This window comes from Sinocyclocheilus anshuiensis, unplaced genomic scaffold, assembly GCF_001515605.1.
Source record: "Sinocyclocheilus anshuiensis isolate Anshui unplaced genomic scaffold, SAMN03320099.WGS_v1.1 scaffold73, whole genome shotgun sequence".
In the NCBI taxonomy this organism is placed as follows: Eukaryota; Metazoa; Chordata; class Actinopteri; order Cypriniformes; family Cyprinidae; genus Sinocyclocheilus; species Sinocyclocheilus anshuiensis.
Genome location: NW_015536460.1, coordinates 6,831 through 29,802, shown reverse-complemented (window position 1 = coordinate 29,802; position 22,972 = coordinate 6,831). Strand labels below are relative to the sequence as shown.

At 36.2% G+C, this 22,972-nt stretch overlaps 1 protein-coding gene across 1 annotated transcript in view; it reads right to left on the bottom strand.

Annotated features, from left to right (window-relative positions):
- Positions 1 to 21,998, bottom strand: part of LOC107684538 (tyrosine-protein phosphatase non-receptor type 5-like) — a 28,137-nt gene extending 6,139 nt beyond the window's left edge. The window contains exons 1-7 of the mRNA XM_016481187.1: positions 21,803 to 21,998; positions 20,095 to 20,387; positions 11,646 to 11,789; positions 8,548 to 8,658; positions 3,333 to 3,691; positions 494 to 683; positions 223 to 307 (exon numbers count right to left, since the gene is read on the bottom strand). Coding sequence (XP_016336673.1) covers positions 223 to 307; positions 494 to 683; positions 3,333 to 3,691; positions 8,548 to 8,658; positions 11,646 to 11,789; positions 20,095 to 20,387; positions 21,803 to 21,860 — 1,240 coding nt within the window. The 5' untranslated portion in view covers positions 21,861 to 21,998. The remainder of the gene's footprint in view (positions 1 to 222; positions 308 to 493; positions 684 to 3,332; positions 3,692 to 8,547; positions 8,659 to 11,645; positions 11,790 to 20,094; positions 20,388 to 21,802) is intronic.
- Between the last annotated feature and the right edge of the window lie 974 nt (positions 21,999 to 22,972).

Below are 22,972 nucleotides of genomic sequence, written 5' to 3'. Positions count from 1 at the left end.
TGCCTTGCTCAAGGGTCTCACCTCAGTCGTGGTACTGAAGGTGGAAGAGAGCGCTGGTCATTCACTCACCCCACCTACAATCCCTGCTGGTACCGGGACTCAAACCCGAAACCTTCAGGTTACAAGTCTGACTCTCTAACCATTAGGCCGCGACTGCCCCAGATAAACACTCAGCTCAAAGTGAAATGACATTGGAAATTCATTGGAAATTATTATACTAACTTGGCAAAATGGTCTTGTATCTATTTTTTGATCCATGATTTGGGATATCCAGTTCTTTCTGATCCACAAAGTTCATTGGAATTTCCTGTGGATAAAAAAGTTGCACACTCTGAACTAAGTACAATGGAAATTGTCAAACTGTCATAACATAAGCACTGAAAGATGCCTAACTCAACCCCAACTGTCTGTAATTCCCATGATTAAGAAAAGCCAACCTGAACCACATTACTGCTGAACTTACTTATTAGTGGTGCACTGGCGTGTTACTTACGGCAAACTCTGCATGCAGCATCTGTGTGTTCAGTGTGATGTCACGAAGCTGTTGCCGTGAGAGGACCCGACTGGCTGACTGCAGGTATTCCTGAGTTGCACGCTCACGTGGGGTCACAACCCCACTACTCAAAGGCTCCACCGAACCCAAAGCACTCATGTCCAGCAACAGCGAGACATTAGATCCACGTCTGCATGAGACACAGAGACATATCAAAAATATGTGGGAAAACATTAACAAAACACAGTCAGGTAAGTGTGGTAGAACAAATCCAAGATGGGCATGTCTATTGATATCAGTACCAGTCAATAAAAACATAAAAAAACAGTATTTTGCACAGACACTGATGAAGTGTTGTCCACAGATAGAGGTTGGCGTTTGAGACACAGACAAACAAAGATGCTAATAAAAATATTTTACTGCTGTTTCACTTCTGTTGATGCATTGAGCAGCCATATTGGATTCTGAAGTCAGGGTTGGTGCGGTTTCTCCAAGTTTGCAATTCAGAACTCTGACTTGAGGGGGCGTTCAAGTGAAAAGTTGCTGCCTCGATTGAAATCTGCTCCTGTGTTTATATGTCCTGGATTGTGAACTGGGTCCAAAGCAAGGTATGCTGCACCAAAGTGAATATGGGATGTGAACGCATGCTTCAGACACCGTCACGTCAAAGGTGTTCCCCATAGCCTCAGCTCCTGATGCAGCATCGTGTTACCATGAAAAGGAACCTATAAATACAATCACTTGTAATGTGACCTAATTGCTTATTACTTTTAACTAATAGGTGGCACTGCCGATGTTTCAGTGTGGGTCACCAGTAGGTGACCAAAGTGTCATTGTGGGTTGATAATTACTCACATTAATTATGCATTGCAGAGATACAGCCTCAGATTCAGTTTTTCCAACATGCCATTCAACTCATTGATTTGTTAAATGATATAAGTTTGGTCTGGCAAAATAAAATCCATAACTTTTAAACTCATAAATTAGGACCAATGGTCTCAGTGGAGTTTGAGAAAGTAGGTTTTCAACAAATTTCAAATGGGGGACAACATGATCTGCCAACAATGGCATAATTGGTATCATTGTTCTCAGAATGACCCAAGGAATCTCATAACAACAGGTACAATTTTAAATTTCATTATAATTTTCACCACAAACTTCTAAGTTATTCCCATGGTGCCAATGACACATACCAGGTTTTGTAATGATATGTTAATGTGTCTGTAAAATACAGTATTTTAAGGTAAAATGGCCAAAGGACAAAATTGTTCCCTGCTGAAAAAAAAAACAATAGAAACCATCACAGAAATTCGAATGGTTTCTTCTACTAATACTATTACAAACATTACAAACCATCAACTTTTAACCATGAAAAAATGGTTTCCTGTAGTGTGTTTTGGGACATATTCTATTAGGATTTAATGGTGTTAACAAGCCACCAATAGAAGACGACAAATTACCAGTAGAAACCAACAGGGACAATTATTTTCCATTTAAAACAATATAATTCCCATTATAACCAGTTAAAACCATTACAAATTATGTGATGGTTTCTATTGTTTGTTTCAGCGGGGCTGCCATGAAAAAAAAATAGGTATTAATCAACTCTGTATGCCACACTAAATCAAACAAGCTGAAGTTATAAGCAAAAAAATATTTTTTTTTCATATTTCCTATAGGTGGCACTGTCCTAAAACGGTACCCTCCGGTTATGTTTATCATGAGATGTACCATGTTTTGTTTCAATACAGCTAAGCACTATGGAGATATTGGAGCACGGATCTCAAATTCAGTCCTGCAATATTTGAGAACGGTTTGACTAATCAAGTTGAATTTCATACATTTTTGTCAGGATGGTCTGAAGATGAACTGGCTGAACAGAAACATTTTATGATGGAAAATTAAGTCATAGAGCTGGGGTTCTCAACTCTCGAGATCCATTTTCGTAAGCGTAACAGTTTAATGATCTACAACAAAACAGAGTGAGATTTGGTGATAACTAAGTAAATATTTAATTACTATAATACTGATTTCTTGCTAAAGTAACATCAAAAGTGGAAAAAGTTGGTCAGAAGCATACATTCACACACAAACTGACCACCAAACACAAATTTCAGACACCATCTTTATTTTTTTTAGCTCAACTGTCACAGAATGTAATCCATAGGATTGTGGGATATCAAAGGCAGCAAAGATCTATGCTGCCTTCAAAAATCGATCAGATGTAGGCATCTCAGGAAACAGGAAGTGAATTCCTACTTTGGAATGTATCTTCCGAAGGCATTTTTTAGCATCCGGACGCAGCCTTAGTACAGGCAGGTGAGTTTGATCAAGGTTGGAGCTAAACTCTACAGGAAAATGGAGGGCCAGAGCTGAGAATCCCTGTCATAGAGTGTATTTGGCTTGGTTATGTCATTAAAATCTAATTGCTTGACAAGTTGAGATCTCTGAAGTCTCATATTCCATTCTGCACATTTGCATTTAGTTATGCCACACAAGAATCAATGATGTTTGGCATAAATCCTCTCACAATGTCACCTTGAAAAAAGCAGATTCTTCTAAAACTCTCCTTTACAAAAGGAGTTTACATAAAAATAACAGCATGTGAAATTGAAACAATATGAGAGTAAATAAATAATGACATTATTCCTTTTTGAATTAACTCCTCTTTTAAAGGGGTACTATTATGCTTTTTACACTTTCAACTTCCTTTAGTGGGTAACGTTGCTGTTTGAGCATGAAACAGATCTGCACAGTTACAAACTACAAAGTCCACTCCCAAGTGAGTTATTTTCTACGTATCAGTCAGCACTGTTTCTGAACTGAAAGGAAGTCTTACCGCTCTTGCAGGCCTGCAACCGGCTTCATCCTAAAGGGTGAATGTGTGGAGGACACAGTGGGTTTGAGTTCAGCCACAGAGTGGCCGGGTGGGACACTGGTACTGCGGACCTCTGACGTCGTCACGCTGGAATGGGTCTGATGGATGCTGATGTTACAGGACGGGACACTTGTGCTGCTGATAGAATGGGTGGCACTGGGTTTGGATGTCTGGTTGGCCTGGACCATGCTGTTCTTGAGGGTCAGAGGGGGCTGAGCACCATGAACAGGGATGGGTGCCAGCTGTACGTCCCGGCTGGGCGGGGATGGGTCTTTAAGCTGATGATCCAAGAATTCCTTCTCCTTTATTCGGTAAAGCACCTGAGGAAAGGAAATATTCCTTTTTAATATGGATCTATTACTCGCAGCTAGTTTAATTCTCATAAAAATAACTTGTCCAGGTCACCCTAAATCTGAAAATAAATAATATTTTACATAGAAAATGATCAAATATTTTTTATAACTCTCATGAATGACGATTGTCATTACTATAATAATGCTCCTATTTAATTCATTTTTTAGGTTCGCAAACATCTACTGTATTAATCAAATAAAACTTAGCATAATAGGTCAGAAGAAGTTATGAGAATTCCTTTATTTATTAATTTTTTTTGGTGGGGTGGTAGTGATGTAGCTTCATTTCAGAATTTTTTTTTTCCAAATTCAGTCTAAACATTTAATCCAAACACTTGCAGCAAGATAAACTAAAAACATTTTTTTTATTACAATGCACTCAATACATTCATATGTAAATTATGATATATTTATAAATATACAAATTAAGTAAATCAATTAATTATATTACTTAAATTATTACATTCACATATAATTAACTTGCACATATTACAATAATTTGTATTTTATTTAAATAATTTATTAATCCAGTCTTCACTGTTACATCGTCTTTCATAAAGCATACTAATATGCTGATTTGCTGCTCAAGAAACATTCATTTTTATTATCAATGTAGACAGTAGTAGTGCTGCTTAATATTTATCCACTAAGGACACATTAAATTGATCAAAAGTGACAGTAAAGACATTTTTAATGATACAAAGGTTTCAAATAAGTGTTGTCTTTTAAAGGGGTCCTATATGCTCTTTTACAAAGTCCTTTTGAAGTGGACTTTGAGCTTTGTAACTTTGCAGATCTTTTTTATGCTCAAACAGCAACATTACAGACTAACTAAAGTTGAAAAGGTGAAAAAGCATAATAGGACCCCTTTAACTTTTTATTCATCAAAGAATCCTGGGAAAAATGCATCATGGCTCCCACAAAAACATCAAAAACAATGTTTTCAACATTGATAATAATAAGAAACTTTATTAATTATTTAACACCATTAAGAACTGATAACAACTGGGCACGAAATATGCATATTAGAATGATTTCTGAAGAATCATGTGACACTGACAACTGACGAGCTTTGAAGAGCTTCTTTCAAATACATTAAAAATATTAATTATTCCAAACTTTGTATACATATTTTATATTATTACTTATAATTACATATAATTAGAAGATTCATCTTCTACCAGATTCACGTCAGTATGTTTATAAAGTAGGTAAAGTTTCCTGTAATCCACAGTTGACTGTTAAGATCTCACAGGACATTTCATCACACTATCTGAACTACACAACACTTCCTCATCACTACTTGCCTCTAAATGTTTCTCTTACTAACCTCAACCGCCTTATTGCTGTTACTAGCATTGCTGCTCTTAACCACATTCAACAGCTTAGCCGTCTGTTTTATACCCATGTAAATCATTCATTACGTGTACAAGACATGGTTGCTCTATTAAGGAAAAACAAGAAATAAAGTAACACTTTATTTTAAGGACCAATTCTCAGTATTAACTATTTGCTTATTAGCATACATTTTACTGGCATATTGGCTGTTTATTAGTGCTTATAAAGCACATATTAATGCCTTATTCTGCATGACCATATTTTAGATCCCTTAACCCGACCCAATACTAATAATAAGAAGCAAATTAGGAGTTTATTGAGGGAAAACTCTTAGTTAATAGTGAATATGCGTTCCCTAATCTAAAGTGTTACCTAAAATAATAATACAACAATAATACAGTTACTCTGCTTTTACTATTTACAAAAAGGTGCAATTAAAATGAGAATTAATTGGGAGTTTTCTGACTTAAAATGACTAAACTAGATTTATTAACCCTATTATCATACTTATTTAAAGGGGTCCTATTATGCTTTTTCACTTTTTCAACTTTAGTTAGTCTGTAATGTTGCTGTTTGAGCATAAAAAAGATCTGCGAAGTTACAAATTTCAAAGTCCACTTCAAAAGGAGATATTTTATTTAACAGACAAGGACAAAAAGCAGTTTTCACAATTCACACTCTCACAGCGATTCATGACTGACACCTAAACACTTAAAGGGATAGTCATTAATTACTCACCCTCATGTCGTTCCAAACCTGTAAGACCTTCGTTCATCTTCAGAACACAAATTAAGATATTTTTTATCAAATCTGAGAGCTCTCTGACCCTGCATAGACAGCAACACAACTGTAATGTTCCCAGGTCCAGAAACGTAGTAAGGACATTGATAAAATAATCCATGTGACATCAGTGGTTCAACTTCAATTTTGCGAAGCTAAGAGAATACTGTTTGTGCGCAAAGAAAACAAAAATAACATAATTAGGGGCCAAGCACCGAAGGTGCGTAGGCACCTATTGTATCTGCTGGCGTTCTTCTTCTTCTTCCGTTTCTTCTTCTGCTCTTGAGTCTATGGCAGCCCATAGAACCATTGTGAAATTTGGCACACTGATAAGACAGTCTCAACATTAACCATAGCAAGTTTGGAGTCTCTAACTCAAACTCTCTAGCGCCACCGCTTGTCCAAAGTTTCACTCATGTTTATGCTAATAACTTTTGAACCGTAAGGCACAGAAGGAAAATTCTTTTTTCATCTGAATCCTTGGCTCATGCCGAGTCAAATGAAGTCCAAAATTCAAAAATAGTATGGTTTAGTTTTTGTCGCTATTTTCAATAATTCAATAATTGGCTCACATCATCTTCAGACCATGCTGGCACAAATTCATGGAATTCAAGTTGATTCGTCAAACCATTCTTGAATAATGCACGAACGAATTCTACGAAAAGCATGCAAAAATGGATGTGAGGCTATATCTCCGCAACGGTTTGGCGTATTGAGACCAAACGTGGTGTCTGTTATAACAAGCATGACCTGAGACTACCTGCAGTGTTTTTGTGCTGTGCCACCTAGTGGTCAGGAGATATGAAAAATTAATATTTTTCCTTATAACTTCTGAATGGTGTGGCCAAAAATCTCTTTGGATTCAGTGCAGCATGCCGAGTCCAACCATATCAAATTTTGGGTGTCGCCCATTTTGAATTATGTCGTAAAATGGTATATTTTATGAACGCATTGGCGTATCGTTACGAAACTCGGTATGTGTCTTCAGCACCATGCCCTGACAGTACAAAAAAAGTTTGGGGGCAGCGCTACCTTGTGGCCAAAAGTTATAAAGAAATTTATAAAAATGCTATTAACGTTTGAATAAATTGGGCTATTGTAATGAAACTGGTCTCAATATATTCTTTAAGTCATGCCGAGAACATTGATACCAATTATGCCAAAATTGGCCAAATTCCTGTCCGTCATTTTGATTCATGTTGAAAACCTACTTTTTCGAACTCCTCCTAGACCATTGGTCCGATTTTCACCAAATTTGACGGATCATCTTCAGACCATGCTGGCAAAAAGTTATGGATTTCGTGTCGATATACGAAACGGTTTTCATGTAACGCATCAACGAATTTGCTAGAAAGGTGCCAAACTGCATCTGAGGCACATCAAGTTGGTAACAGTGCCACCTATTGGTCGAGAGTGATAAACCATTCATTAACCATCAATAATTAAATTTCCAAAACTGTTAATAACTAATAAAAATAACATATTTTTTTATAATCTTTTTTTTTTTTTATCTTACATAGTTGCCTTTAGTTTAGGCATTAAAAAGTTTGAAAACCAGTCCTGTCCCTATATTTATAGAATCACAATGCTAATAATGCTTCAACAGTCCCTGTCATTGTGAGCGGCTCACAGCTTAACATGGTAATTATTCCTTAAGCTCTTCAGTCCATCAGCGCCAGAGAGTGTGGGTGCTCTGAGGACGTTCGATGATGTCATTACCGGACTTAAGACAGACTTAAACGTTAAGAGCAAACGTCGACCAATCAGAGGGCAGAGTCAGGTGCGATCAAGATGGCAGCGCTGATCCCTTTAATGTGCTGAACCACTAGAGGAAACCATGCGCCTTCATCTGCCACAATACATCCGGTTTGCAATGACTCTTTCTGTATCATATCCTGTGTCTCTGCATCTGTTTGGGTCTTTCTCACAATTACTCACGGTATAATACAACCCAAGTGTCTTCAGTGTGTACAGACTTGAATGATCTGAGTTTTAATCTTAAAAACCGTTGGCGTTTACTTCACAAGGGTTTCTGCTGAGACAAGCATTAAACAGGAAGTATTGGAACTTGTACAAGTGAACGAGTATTCAATATTGCTAAGCCGTAGGACAGCCAAATCACAAATACGATCTCTTTAATATCGCATTTATTTCTATAAGACAGCACTGAGATGAAATGGAGAGTAAATTGTGAACCAAACACTGAAGTGGGTTGAATAATGACACTATTGTCCATTTAGAGTTGATTTACAGCAGAATTTAAATTTGTCTCATATTTGAAGAAGTTTAAACTTTTATTTTATTAGTGTGAAGCGACTTTGAAACAATTTGTATTGTATGAAGTGGTATATATAAAGATGACTTGACTTTTACCAAAGTTTCTTACTTCTCATATGTTTTTTTCCTGAGAAAGACCCCAGTATTCCCACATCAGAAGTCAGGCATCTCAATACGAACTCAAATATTTCTCCTCAGAATCTGTCAAGAGTTGTCATTTTGAAGTGTTAACAACTATCAACTCATTTGAATCTATTGGTATTTCTATGAAGGAATTTTAGGAGAAACTTCTGAAGCAAAGTTGATTAATTCATCAATGCAAACTCAACACCAAGCACATATATTCTTTTAGAGGGTTGTATCTTCCCACATAGCATCACATACTATGAAAATCAAGCATATGGTAGAAGACTTTGAGAGATACATACCATTAAACAGGTGAAGACAATGATGAATATTGTGAGGCAGATAACCAGCACATAGAAGCCGTCTTTACCCCAAATGCTGTTCTTCTCATGGTGGTCTTTGAAAACAGTCTTCTGCTCAAAGCCAGACAGAAAAGAACATTAACAGTCTTAAAATCCCACAATGTCAAGCAGATCTGCAGTGCTACATCAGGCGTGAGGTTTGAGAGTCCTAATATACAGTTATACTGTGCTTGAGTAAAAGTGATACAAGGATCAACGAGTGCGATCTTAAGGAAGACATTGACATTGGGCTAGACAGAAGCTGACTCCACCCCTAAAGCTGCCCACACACACACACACACACACACACTGGATGACACGTCCTGCAACACAAATGCACCTGTACTTGGGTAGCTGACAGCAGGGTCCTGTGAGGTAACGTGCTATATTCAGTTTAAAAATATTTTAAACATTATCATTAATTATATCATATTAATGGAGAAACTACATAAATAATTGTACTTTGTCATACTGCAAAATTTGTCAAAAAGAATATTTTACAAATAGTGGAAAAACACTACAATAATTGTATAATTAATAATGTACATTGCATTATCAGAATCAGAATCAGAATCAGAAAGAGCTTTATTGCCAAGTATGTTTGCACATACAAGGAATTTGTTATAGTGTCACAAGCTTCCAGTACTCGGAGACAACAACAACACACAGATAATAAAAATGAGATGTGAATAAAATACACATGCATAAATATAAACCACAAAAAAAGAATAAATTGTATGTACAGGTGTGCTATAGATGGAATAGGAATAGAATAAAATAAAATAAGTTGTAGGGATGTACTAGGGTTTAGGGTGATAAATAAGTATAAGGTTATTGCACATACTGTACTTTAATTGCACAATGGGAGAACATTAACTGTTCATGAGGTAGATTGCCTGGGGAAAGAAACTGTTCTTGTGCCTGGCTGTCCTGGTATTCGGTGCTCTGTAACGCCGACCAGATGGCAAAAGTTCAAAAAGGAGATGGCTTGGATGTGATGGATCCAGAGTGATTTTCTGAGCCCTTTCCTCACTCTGGATGTGTGTGGAAAATATATTATAATATATTATATTATAAACACCATTAGCACCAAATATGCTATATAATGCATTATGATGATATTATAAATTATCAGTTTTTTTAATGTCAAAAATCCTTAGGATATTAAAGTAAAGATCATGTTCCATAAAGATATTTAGTAAATTTCCTACCGTAAATATATCAATTAATAACTTAATTTTTGATTAGTAATATGCATTGCTAAGAACTTCATTTGGACAACTTTTTGCACCCTCAGATTCCAGATTTTCAAATAGTTGTATCTCAGCCAAATAATGTTCTATCCTAACAAAACCGTGCATCAATGGAAAGCTAATTTATTAAATCTCAATTTCAATAAATTGATCCTTATGTCTGGTTTTGTGGTCCAGCGTCACATATAATGAATAATTTACATTGCACTGTATTATATTATATTATAAAGAAAATAATTCATTACAAAACATCTGCAGCACATCAGTTAAGGGGGTCATATGATGCGATTTCAATTTTTCCTTTCTCTTTGGAGTGTTACAAGCTCTTGGTGCATAAAGAAGATCTGTAAAGTTGCAAAGACTAAAGTTTCAAATCCAAAGAGATATTCTTTATAAACGTTAAGAGTCAGCCACGCCTACCTAAAACAGCTCATTCTAACACGCCCCCACATTTCTACGTCACGATGTGGGAAGATTTGCATAACGCCGCCCAAATGTTCACGCAAAGAAAGAAGGCGTAACTTTTATTCTTGCTGTAGTATTGTTGCCGCCGCCATGTTGTAAGGATGCTGTGTGTGAACAGTTCAACCCAAATATTCAGATGTGTGCAGCGCATTTTATGGAGGACTGTTTACTGATCCTGGGAGAGTAGACTACAATACCGGCTGTTCTGACTCACAGACTGTAAGTACGGTTTCATATTTAAAGGATTTGCCACCGATGATTCAAATGCGAGTTTTGAGCAGTGTAGAGTAGCGCTTGTTTGTCATTTCTCCGATCACAAATGCAGACATGGTTTTATGTTTACGCGGCGCGATGCAACGCGTAAAAAGACAGTATAAGTCATTATAATCCGTAATTATGTCCCCACTGGATGCAACAAATGCCTCGTTTTTAATGGGTTTTATTGGTTTTGTCTCGTCGCGCCGGGACACAGCATCACAATATGGTAAGGGGCGTAACATTTCCGTCACACACTTGAGGTATTCGGCCAATCACAACGCACGGGATAGCTGGCCAATCAGAGCACACCTCGCTTTTCAGAACGATGAGCTTTGTAAAAATCGACGTGTTTCAGAAAGGCGGGGCATAGAGGAGCAACAATAATGTACAATATGTGGAAAATAATGTGTTTTTTTAACCTTAAACCGCATAAACACATTTCATTACACAAAATAATGTTCTTTTTAGCAACATCATATGACCCCTTTAAAATGCAATATGCTGCCTTGGAAACTAGCTGAAAAAAAAACTAGCTTTTTTAAATAAGAAACTATAAATGTTTAACCTCTATTTAACCCCTTAAAAGTCATTATATATTTATAACCTTTCATTTTTTTTCTTTAACATAAGTTTCTTTCTTTTTTTTTAATCTTCAAATAACTAATTAGGTTAAAGGGGTTCGGATGATAAAAAAAATATTGGGACTCCTGGGCTATGAAGAAGAAAGACATTTTGGTGGTCAGATTTTTTTAAAAATGTATTTCAAAAACTTTTTGAAACATTAGAATAGTGTCAGAATGAGTACCAGGGGCCTCCAAAGTCTCAGGCAAGTCTCAGCTCAAGACAGCCGAAGGAAGCTGAAAAGCTGGACATACAGCACAAATGGTACAAGCTTATGATGGCTCTCATTACGGCCCACTGATGCAAATCGGACAGGTTTGCCAGAAAAGGTCAATACGTAGGAGGCAGGACTGTTACTCTGCTACCATTTTTAGTCACCTAATGCTATGCAATGCAACAACTGTGTGTTACGCAGTTTTACAGCTGACTGTAACTTCATCCTAGAGCTGTTGAGAAACAAACCTCAGTGGATGCTTCAGTGGTGGCAAGCGGCCCAGAGCTGTGGTGAAGGGGGTTGATGTTGAGCAATCGGATCATTTCCTCATGAGCCACAGGTTCTGATGCTCCAACAGACGACACATACAGCTCAATGTCATCATTCTCCTCCTAAAACCATGAAGAATAGTGCATGAAGGATATGCTTTACAATTAGACAACTGAAGTCAACTGAACAGTTTTCATTTACATGTTTTAACTGTTGTAAGAACTTTAATTTCTGGATTTTCTCGAACAATAACAAAGTATTTTAATGTTTCAAATATGTTATAACATTTAATAAGTAAAAAATCAGACAATATAACAGCTTCACTGTAAATGACAGTCACAAAATCAACAATCCAGAACTTTATGGCAACATCCCTAGCATCATGAGGATGGATTTTGTAGAGACAAACACCACTCACATTTTGTTTAGGAAAATGAACAAGAATAGTATTAATTGCTTTGCTGGACAATAAAAAAAATCTTACAATCCAATAAAATCTGACTACAGCTAGACTAACAAGACTTCACAGTAAGTATGTTTACTGACTGCATGTCTACACAGGACTAAATACGGGTCAGAAGCGACTGGGGATTGTGCCCTCTGGTGGTGTGAGCAGAAGCTACAACATCAGATGTTAGAGGAACACTGGCATCAAAGATCACAAGAAACCTTTTGAAACAAATCTTTCATTGACTGTGTCTCCCAAACCACAAAGGGAACTGAGAGAAGCAAAAGAACAGGGACAACCCTGTGTGATGCAATAAAAGATTAAACGTTTGCATGACTTTAAAGGCCTCATATCATAAGGAATCACATTTTCCTTGATCGTTTGAGATAAAAGATCATTGAACATTGAAAACAATGAAATACTGTAACTTTCAGAAGTCAAAACTTCCTCCTCAGTCAAAAAACTCTTTTACTGAAACTAAGGGGTGACAACGATTTGTTCTTAACTTCTGTGGCTTCCTGATGTCAGACAGTATATATATATATATATATAAAAAATATATATACTAATGTGTATATATATATATATATATATATAAAAAATATATATTCATGTGTGTATATATATATATATATATATATATAATTTTTGAGATATAGTCATTTAAATGGTTGTTATAAAAATTTGTTTATATTCTACACAAATGTATAATGTATTTATAATTTTGGCAATATGATTCTATAGAGACGCTTTTATCTTCCTGAGGTAAATGTCACGTAGCTGACACATTCTTCACAGGCTGTTATACTGATGATATCCCTGGTTGAAACAGCTTATAGGCACAGAAATGATGTGTGGTTGTAAGTTGTTCTTTATTTTTCAACATATTTTCCGATGTACATTTCATGTTATAATTTGTATTAAAGTGAAGAAATGTTCATTTAACTTGTGCTCCGTGCTGCCGTTGCCTGAGGCAGGTAATGCGATCTATCCCAGACTACATTAGACTTTGGAAACTTTATTTGTTTTTTTCCAAATTTGTTCATAAAAAATGCCTTTAATTCAAAGACGTAGAATTTAGTAGGGGCGCAACTGAATTGTTCCTAGCAATAATTTTGATCAAACAATTAAAATATATTTATATGTAACCACTGTTGTTGTCATCATACCATGGACAGTACCTGAGAAATTAAAATAAATACGTCAGCAAACTGCGCTCTTTCAAGGATGTGCATTTAATGCATGGCCAAAGTAAGAACATAATCTGTTTTTAAAACATGCAAAGTAGGATTGCCAACTGTTCTAGTATTTAAGTAACATTCCATATTAAATACATATGGAAAGCAGTTTATTGTGTCACGCCCAGTTTAGGGAGATAAACACTGAAAAAAACACAAGAGCACCCTTAGTTGAAACTGTAATAACATATTTGGCAAACTCTTCTGTGCATATTTGCATTTGCGCTCCGGAGAGCATCAGATGTTTCTATTTACTGTGTAGCTAATCACAGACACGTCCATTGAACCGATGAACTGAGATGAGTGACAGGCTCAGTGCATTTGAAATTATATTTCACACATACTAGACTATCTGTAATGCATTCGGAATTTTAATACAAGTTTTTTTTTTCATGATGTTAAGAGGAACAATGTCCCCTCACTAAAGTTCAGCTATAGTTGTTATTCTATATAAAAGCTAAAATGAGTCTCAGACATGAACATATTTGCTTTGCTCAATCCATTCATGTACAAATTAATTCTAAAAAGAAATATATTTCTTTTTAGAATTAATTTGTTCATGAATGGAGTAAGCAAAGCAAATATGTTCATGTCCGAGATTCATTTTGGCATTTATCTCTGTACACATAGGCTAAATAACAGAACAGCTATTTTGACTGTCCCTTATACTGGGCTGATTGTACTTTATTATAAGTAGAAGTATATACTTATATAATTATTACAATATGACAATATTTTTGGTGAGTTTATAATGTAATACATTTCTCATAATGTAATACTTTTTATTACATTATGAGCTCAAGATTTTATTACGTTTTGAGAAAATTATTACATTATGAACATTTTATTACAATAGTAATGTAATACTTATTACATTATGTGCAATTTTTACATCATGTGCAGTTATTACATTATGGGTTGCTACACATGGACATGAAAAAATTGATCAATTCAAAGTTAATAAATTCTAAGTTAATAAATTATCATTGTTTCGGGGATAAAAAAAATAACAGAAAAATTCTAATATGATTAATGATAAACAGTTATATGATATAAGATTTTAAATATATAAAAATCATGTATAATTGCACATAAAATTATTATAAAAATATAAGTTTCTCCTGTGGTTTTCGTTGTTATTTCTCTATGCTAGATGATCTTCTTTGTTTTCACTCTGATTAAAAGTGCTGCATTTTCCCTGATCTCCCGTGACAGAAGACAAGCCCAAAATAATGGATCCAGCAGCTGTCCAGGGCCTCCTCCTGAAACAGAAGGGATGCTTCCTACGGGACCACATGAGGGAATTTTTACATCTAGCCTACCTGACCTACTACCCAGACAGCTGCCTATGCCTGTTTTATGTCGGGCTCATCACCTCGAGCAAGGCTAAATAGTCTGGGGTTGGACACCTCAGGGGACTTGGAGTGGGTACTCCAGTACTTCCTTCACTGAGGGGGGAACCAAATTCCCAAAATCTGACCCAGGTCTGGTGGTCCCAAGCCTCAATGGGAATACAAGCAGAGTTAGACTGCATGGACTGAGTGATTCATGTGGACAACACCGAGCCAGTTCCTGGTCCGTGTTCCCTCAGGCTCCTCCAGACTCGTTCTTCCCTCCGGCTTCACCTTGGTCAATCATCACTCTGCTTCCATCATGGACTTCCAGGCCTCTGGCTATGCCTCAGCTCTTCACCCCTTTGGATCCACTGTGCTCCTCCTTCTCTCCGGCTCCTCCTTCACCCTCACTTCCACCATCGCCGCCTCTGTCTGCTGAGCACTCGGCTCCACCTCAGTCCGACTAGCCTTCAGCTCTACCTGGGCCCTCCAGACCAGCGGTGTCGCCCTGGTTCTCCATTTCTCCTGGCTACTCCTCAGTCAGGTTCCTCTTGGCCTTACTACCAAGACTCCACCTGGCTCCACCCTCCATTGTGCTCTTCGTCACCAACTCGCCTGTGGCCTCTTCCACCGCCAGCTCCTCTGTGGTTTCTGGCACTGCCAGCTTCAGTTTCTGTTTTGTTTCCAGGACTTTTAGTTTGTATTTACTTCCTTGTTCCTGTGTTTAGTCTTTCCTTCATTAGTTCCCATTTCTTTGGTTATCTATTTGTAAATAACACATCCCAACTTCCTTGTATAGTTCATCACTGTTTCTAGTTTATCTGTCCCACATTCTGTTCAGTTCTTTGTCTTGTCTTGTCTTTTTTCCATGCTGGATTATCTTTGTTTTTCATTCTCATTAAAAATAATACATTTAGATCCTTGTTTTCATTGACTTGCCATGACATACTGTACACATAATCTACACAATAAGAATATGTATACTGATTATGCAGATGCAATGTTATAAAACGGTTGTAAAACGTGGTTTGCCACCCATTTTACCTTATATTTAAAAAGAAAAACAGGAGAAATATTGTAGTGTGTGTGACTTCAATTTACTGATCAGAATTTATTCAATGATTTAAAGTGTCTCTATTAGCAGTGGTTGAAAAATAGTTTTTTTCTTTAGAATAAATGTTCACTAATGAATCGTTTACAATAAAACAAGGAAAATTAAACTAGACCATTTGGTGAACAACTATTCAATTTACAGCACCTTCATAAATTGAATAAAACAACTGATAGGCTTCTTATCATTTCTAGCTTTCAAGGTCGTGTTATCTACACCGTACTACACTGCAACCAATGACATGACCGCTGTCTACACTGAATGTGTCAAACTGACCACTGCAAAGAGAATCAATCAATTTGTACTTGTGTCAGAAGTAGCGCAAGTGAGTGGGGTGGGAAAAAAGCATTGGAAAAAAAAAAGCATCGAACACCCCTATAGGAAACACAATGACTGTATCCCAAAGCGCCCTCTATACTCACATTCACTATTGCCTACAGTACTCCACTTGTATAGTCCACTGAATGAGCAAACAAAAATAAGTGAGCAAATTTCAGACACCATCTTCTGGCGAGATGAGGTAATTCATTTGATGCGACACTCACAGTACATGGAAAGTGTACATCGGTTGTAGAGTAATTATTAAGGTGCATTATGGTATTTCACTCGACAATGTCCAATATGGTTTTGGTTACACCTCTGCAAATGGCTGTCCTCTCAAATAGTGCACTATATAAAGGTATAGGGGGCAATTTCAGACACAGCCAAGGGTTATATTCAGTCAAACCAAAATTTATTCAGACACCTTCAACATTTCTCACATTATCACAGTTTATTCGCTATAGTTTAGAAAATGGTAATAAAATATGACAAGAACTCAGAGTTAAACTGTGTCAAAACAAATTAATGTTGTTAATGTCAGATAACTTTGACAGAAAGGTATGCAATGAATTAGGTTGAATAGCTGTCAGCTGTTACATGTAAGAACACAATTAGATAATACCAATTTAGGTCAACCAATTACCAAGCAATAAAAGTAAAAAGTGTAAAAAGTTCACATTAGCAATTAAAGAAAAAAACTCTTAAACAAAACATTGTCAGGTCAAAGTGTCTGAATAATGTTTGGTCCCAAATTTTTATAAATTTAACTGGTATCGATATATATATATTTCACTTACATAAATGAATTATAATGTCCTGCGCTCACTAGTAAAATAATATCAAAAATTATATCTGGTGTCTGAATAATTTTTGGTTTGACTGTATATATCCACCTTATTCCTGACAAGCCTACTACGTTTTGAATTATAGGTGGCACCTCCGGTTTGGGGAACTTCCATTCAAAAAGACTGAAATTAATCATTTCAAATCATAAGGTTGCCCTACAAATAAAGCGTATCCGTGTCTGTTTGACTGAATGAGCTATCAATTTTCCTTCATGTTTTGTTTTCTGAAATCTTGAGAATAACGTAACGCTTGGTATTTTAACGTGACATTTTATTACAAGAATATCTACGACAAGAGCACTTTTCAGTCACTGCATTCTTTTCCTCATGATTATTTTCTTTTTTCCCTTTGTATTCTGCTGTAATAGTATGAAAAATGACAACATATACTGTGCATTTGTAGTTTGTTCTCCCGATTTAATTTACAATATATCCTATTAATAATTAACTCGAATGCACAAAGAATCTCTCGTTTTTCTCCTCAAATTCTCACGTCTCTTTCCAGGTTTGTTTGTTTGTTTTCACAGGTAAATACAATTTATTATCTGTCAAAAGGACGGAAATTACTTTGAAATAGTATCACGCAATGAGGAAGTTCATAAAAATTTCAGGTTAAGGCAACGTATGTTACCCCTTATGAAAATTAACCATGGTTTTCCACAAATAAAACCAAAAAACCATGGTTACTAGTTAAACTGTGGTAACTACAAATTAACCATCGTTTTGCTACACTAATCATAGTTTAACCATGGTATTTGTAGTAAAACTGTGGTTAAACAAATGCTAGTAATCAATATGCCAAAAAAACATGGTTACTACACTTTTACTGTACTAAAACCATGGTTAATTTTTATAAGGGACGTAATACAGATATATATTACTACAGTGATATTTCACCAGTCTGTTATTGCTGTGGAAAGAATCTCGCTTTTGGGGTTATTCATGGTCTGTTGAAAGTACCTTGTTTATGCTTTTACACTTTTAAATGTCATTTTAATGTTCGATGGCTGAAGGGTGAGTAGAATAATCTCATCTTATTGTACACAGTAAAAAAAAAAAGGTAGAGTGAACCTTTCACTGATTATTTACAGCTTAACGAAAGTTAAACCCATAATTTGCGCAAACCATCATGGGGTGTAGGAATAAGGTGGATACTCAAGGGCTATAAAGACACAAGTGCAAACCATGAGGACCTAATGAGGGAAAGCAGGGACACAAGGCATCTACAAAGTCAACATAACAAGAGCAGGACATACATGACATAAACAGGGTTGATGTTGATTTCATGTTGACTTTAATTACCACCCACACTGAAGTAGCTCTCAAACCTGCATTCATTTTGACAGGCAAATTGCAATGACCTTTTGTGTACTGAGCACATCCCGTATTAAGCCTCACCGGCATTAAAGCAAATAAATATATAAATGTGTGACTCTCACAGGCAGTGCTGTGCTCTGAAGTGGTGATATATGTGAGCCGTGATTGATTTTTTTGGACACCTCGTGGGAGTGGGGAAGCTTCCAGAGGTCTCGCATCAGGTGCATTAGTGTAATTGGCTTTGAGGGTAAGAGAGTTCATCTCCCTCCACCATAAAACACATTCCCATCACTGTGATACTCACAAATACACATACACATCACTCAATCTGGTATGTATAGACAGTTGCCAAATGTTCAGTACCAGACGCAATGTCAAATCTAAGGCAAGTATATCTAGTGTTATTAATTTGCCTAAAGTACCATACAAAACACCAAATCATGAGGAAAGATGCATTGTTACTTCATTCACCTGTTTTCTAAACATATTTTTTGACCTCATAATGTTTAATCAAAATTTTCCAGTGAAAACATCAGACGTATACAGGACACCTACATCAAGATCCAATCAACAATCAATGCATCGAAACCAATTCTCAATAATTTCAATAATCCATCACACTCGGACATATGTCACAATACAGAAGAAAATATCTGCCACTACTTTGTTTCATTGTGACTTTAAGTCATCAGACTTATGATTTTTTTTTTACCTGGTGGACAATAAAACAGGTGAAAAAATCCCAAAGGCTTACACTGAAAGAGGGACCAGAGCCATATCTAGAGACCAGCAAATCACTGAGACTCAAGGGTGGACTCCTTTCATGCCAAGACAGCTATAATCAAACTAAAAACCCAGGGATGCATTTCCCAAATGTATCGTTGCAACTATGGATGCAAGTTTCGCCATTAGCAACACAGTTGAACAATTTAGTGTTTTTCTGAAATCAACATTCGTAAACAGCATGGCAAAGTCGACTTGTGGTAAAAGAGTAGTTTCTTGCAAGTATGACATGTGGACTTTATGCTCGAGCAAAATAAGCAAGCTAACATGCATTATAATCTATATCTTTCATTCCATATATACGCTAAATACATTTTACGCCTATTTGTTGAGAGAGTGTGCTCGAAGTAGCCATCAGACAGCATGTTCGTTATTTACAGCAATAATCTGACTTTAATTCGATTTCAAATCGGTTATTACTTCACCTGCATAACGACATTCTATAATGTTGAACCAGCATTGTTCGAACAACGGATGTGCAACAAAGTAACAGTTGTGAGTAGTTCATTTCTCCTATATTATGGTAGTTAAGCAGCAAGTTTCGTTGTTGGAAATGCACCTCTGAACAACTAACAACAACCGAACATTCTCAACAGCCTAGCAACCACTTAGTATCAATGCCAGCACATTACAAGCATCGTCTAACTGTTTTTGATCATGTTAGTAACATTCTTAGTCTTAGTGATGTGCAGTGTAAGTTCGGAAATAAGTATGAATAATTATCAATTACTTATAATGTTGAATGACTGTAATTACTCATTGTTTGCCAAGAAATAAAAAAAAAATCACTCATAGTAGGCTACTTAGTAAAGATGTTTTATTAAACAAATATTTAAAATATCAAATATTAAAAAACAATGTACGGATATGTGTGCATATGTGTGTGTCTTTAAACATTTGCGCTGGCAAAAATGTCAGTCATCTCATCCAACCCGTTTTCTTTATTAATTAATTCAACACCCCAGGCTTCTACATTTTTGTACTACAATCTCAAAGCAACCAAAAAATCACAAGTTGTGTAGGCGCTCACCATTGTGACCGTATGGTGGGCAGATACAGGTTTGTTCTCCACACGGTCAATGTTTTGCAGGAAATTGACATCTGATCGCCTCTGTGGAGTTCTCTGGAAATGGGATTCTAGAAACACTGCGGGCATCAGCTTTGCCACCCGTCCACGGGACTGGGCCTGAAGCAATTCCCCATTAAATCCTAAAGCCTTTTCCTGACTGAGAACACCCATGTGCTGGTATACAGGGTCAGTCAATCCATTAGCCATGCGCCGATGCGGTATCTGATAAACTTCATCGTCTACAGAGATGCCCCCTGAAATATAGACAAACAGAGTTTCACATCATAGCTGTTACTTTATAATATCTGGAATAGTCTATTGACCAATTACAATGCAGGATCACAACTTATATTGTTTTTGCATATTGCTTACAAAGTTGGCTTATTTAAAGTTGGCTTCAGTTGGCTTATTTTGTAAATATGTATATGAAAACAATCTGAATAACATCAATAAATCAAAATTGTAATGAAATCGGGCTGGCCGCTTGCTAAAGAGTATCAACCATTCAGAAGAACTCCAAACCATCTGAGTGCAAGAATGTAAAACACCTAGTGACCATGCATAAAGGAAACGGATATTGATGTCCAATACAAACATAAAACTTGGACCACTTGGAGCCAACAAAATGAGAAACCAAATGAAATAAATGACCTTCACTCTTAAAATAAAGGTTCTTTATTGGCATCTATGGTTCCATGAACCATCCATGGAAACCTTCTTTTGCACAAGAGGTTCTTTAAAAAAAGTTTTTTCAGATTACTGAAATGTCCTTCATAGTAAGAAAAAATATTTTAAGAACTGTTCACTGAAAGCTTCTTTAGGGGAACCCCCAAAAAAACAAACAAAAAAAACAGAACCTTATTTTTAAGAGTTTCGATGGACCCAAAGATGACTATAAAGCTCATGGGATAGCCTACTTAACTCCAAAATGTAAAGTCTGTCATGATTTACCCATCATCATGCCCTTCCAAACCAACTCGCCCTTTTTTGATTTTTCAAATGTATAAATAACACATTATTAGAGTATGCTATACAAATTTTCACTTCAAAATTTCACGTTTCAGTCATTGTGTTACTTGCTGTTTCTTTTTAATTGTTTGCAAAATGTAGGCTACTAGCAATTTCTGAGTGAAAATTGTTTCTACAACATTTTTTTAGTGCACTCAAGTCAGTCTAAATAAATAATTACTGCAAATGATTAAATATGTTAAGTGCTAGATAAGTGAAGTAAGATATATTTAAGCCTGGTATGAGAAGCATAACCATAATTATGGAGTGTAACCACATGCAATATCAATTACAGTAATGCTGTATGAGCATACACAGGCACAAGACATACTGTAAAAATGAATGTGCATAGCTATTTCTACTGTACCTGATCTAAGCTTCAGAAATGATTGTGCTTGGGTGCATTATTATTCATTTTAGCACTGACTGACAAGAATATAAACATTTCCCTGTCGAATAAAGGTCCGTATTTGTTCTATGTCCTGCACTGTTTATAGATTTCATTTACCCCTTCAAATGATCCCAATGCCCATGTCATTAAACGCACACCATGTAATTCGCCAAATAAACGCCCAGTTCACTCATTACAATGGCAAATAAGGACATTATTATAGCAGGAATTTATACAAACAGACTATATCGATATTGTTTTTAGCCTCACCTGTGACGTGCAATCCCATCAATGAAGAAATAACGACTATTGCCGTGTTCACGAACATGATTCTTCTTCTTGTACTACAAATACATTATGGCTTTATGAAAATCAGTCGAGGTCGCAGTGTCTCTATGGTTAAGACACTGAAACGATGGTTGTTTAATACAATAATTCTGCATCTGCTGAGGATCACACACCCCGATATGTCTCTCTTGCGCTGAGAGGATCCATTTGGGGAGTCGATTCGTTTGGTTGATTCATTTCAATGAACCAATTCAGACGCCGATCCATATCTGATATGTTATATCCGGTCCATACCAGAGCATAAATAAAGCATAATTTAAAACTATTGTGTATTTTTGTTACATACTATGAGAATCAAACACATACAGAGCTCACGGGACGAGGCATTGGGCTTTTTCTGAATTAATCCCAATGTTCATCCTAGCTTTGTTCTATATTTAGTTCTGTAGGTTGTGTTTCGGTAAATACTATGTTGTTTAGCATTCAAACATCCACCCACCTCACAAACAAAGTTCTTTATTTAATCCAGTGATTCACACTGGACGCTCTGCAATTCTGTTCGAATGAATCTTAAGAACCGGTTCGAAGAAACGATTTGTTCATGAATCACTAGTTCTCAGAAGAGAAAATGAGTAGGAGGAGAAAAACATAAGCTGAAAAATTAATAAGCTTTACTTGCCAATTTGAGCACACATACAGTGCTTTTAAAGGTAGCTATAAAAAAAATCCCTCAATAAATGAATAGATCTGCACATAATTTATTATCAGGCTATGAGCAGTACTAGTTGTTGTCCTGCAATGGATAATCAAAAATCCCATACTTTTAATTTCAGCCACAATTCACAGTTGTCCAGGCTGTCTAAACTGAACAAGCACCAAGAAGACCATGCAGGCAACTTTTAGGCAAGGTTTTGTCAAGCCAATGTTTAGTGTCTTGACAAGCTGATGATAGGCCTAATGTTTATTGCCTGTGTTGTCCCACATCTCTGCTCTATAATGCTGCAATATAATCATTCGAGTAACATTTTTATATGACTTAATACTATATTGACATATATAGAATTACATAGTATATATACAGTAGCAGTATATAGCATTTTCATAATGATATATTAATATTCCCATTCCCACAAAGGATGAGTTTATTCATTG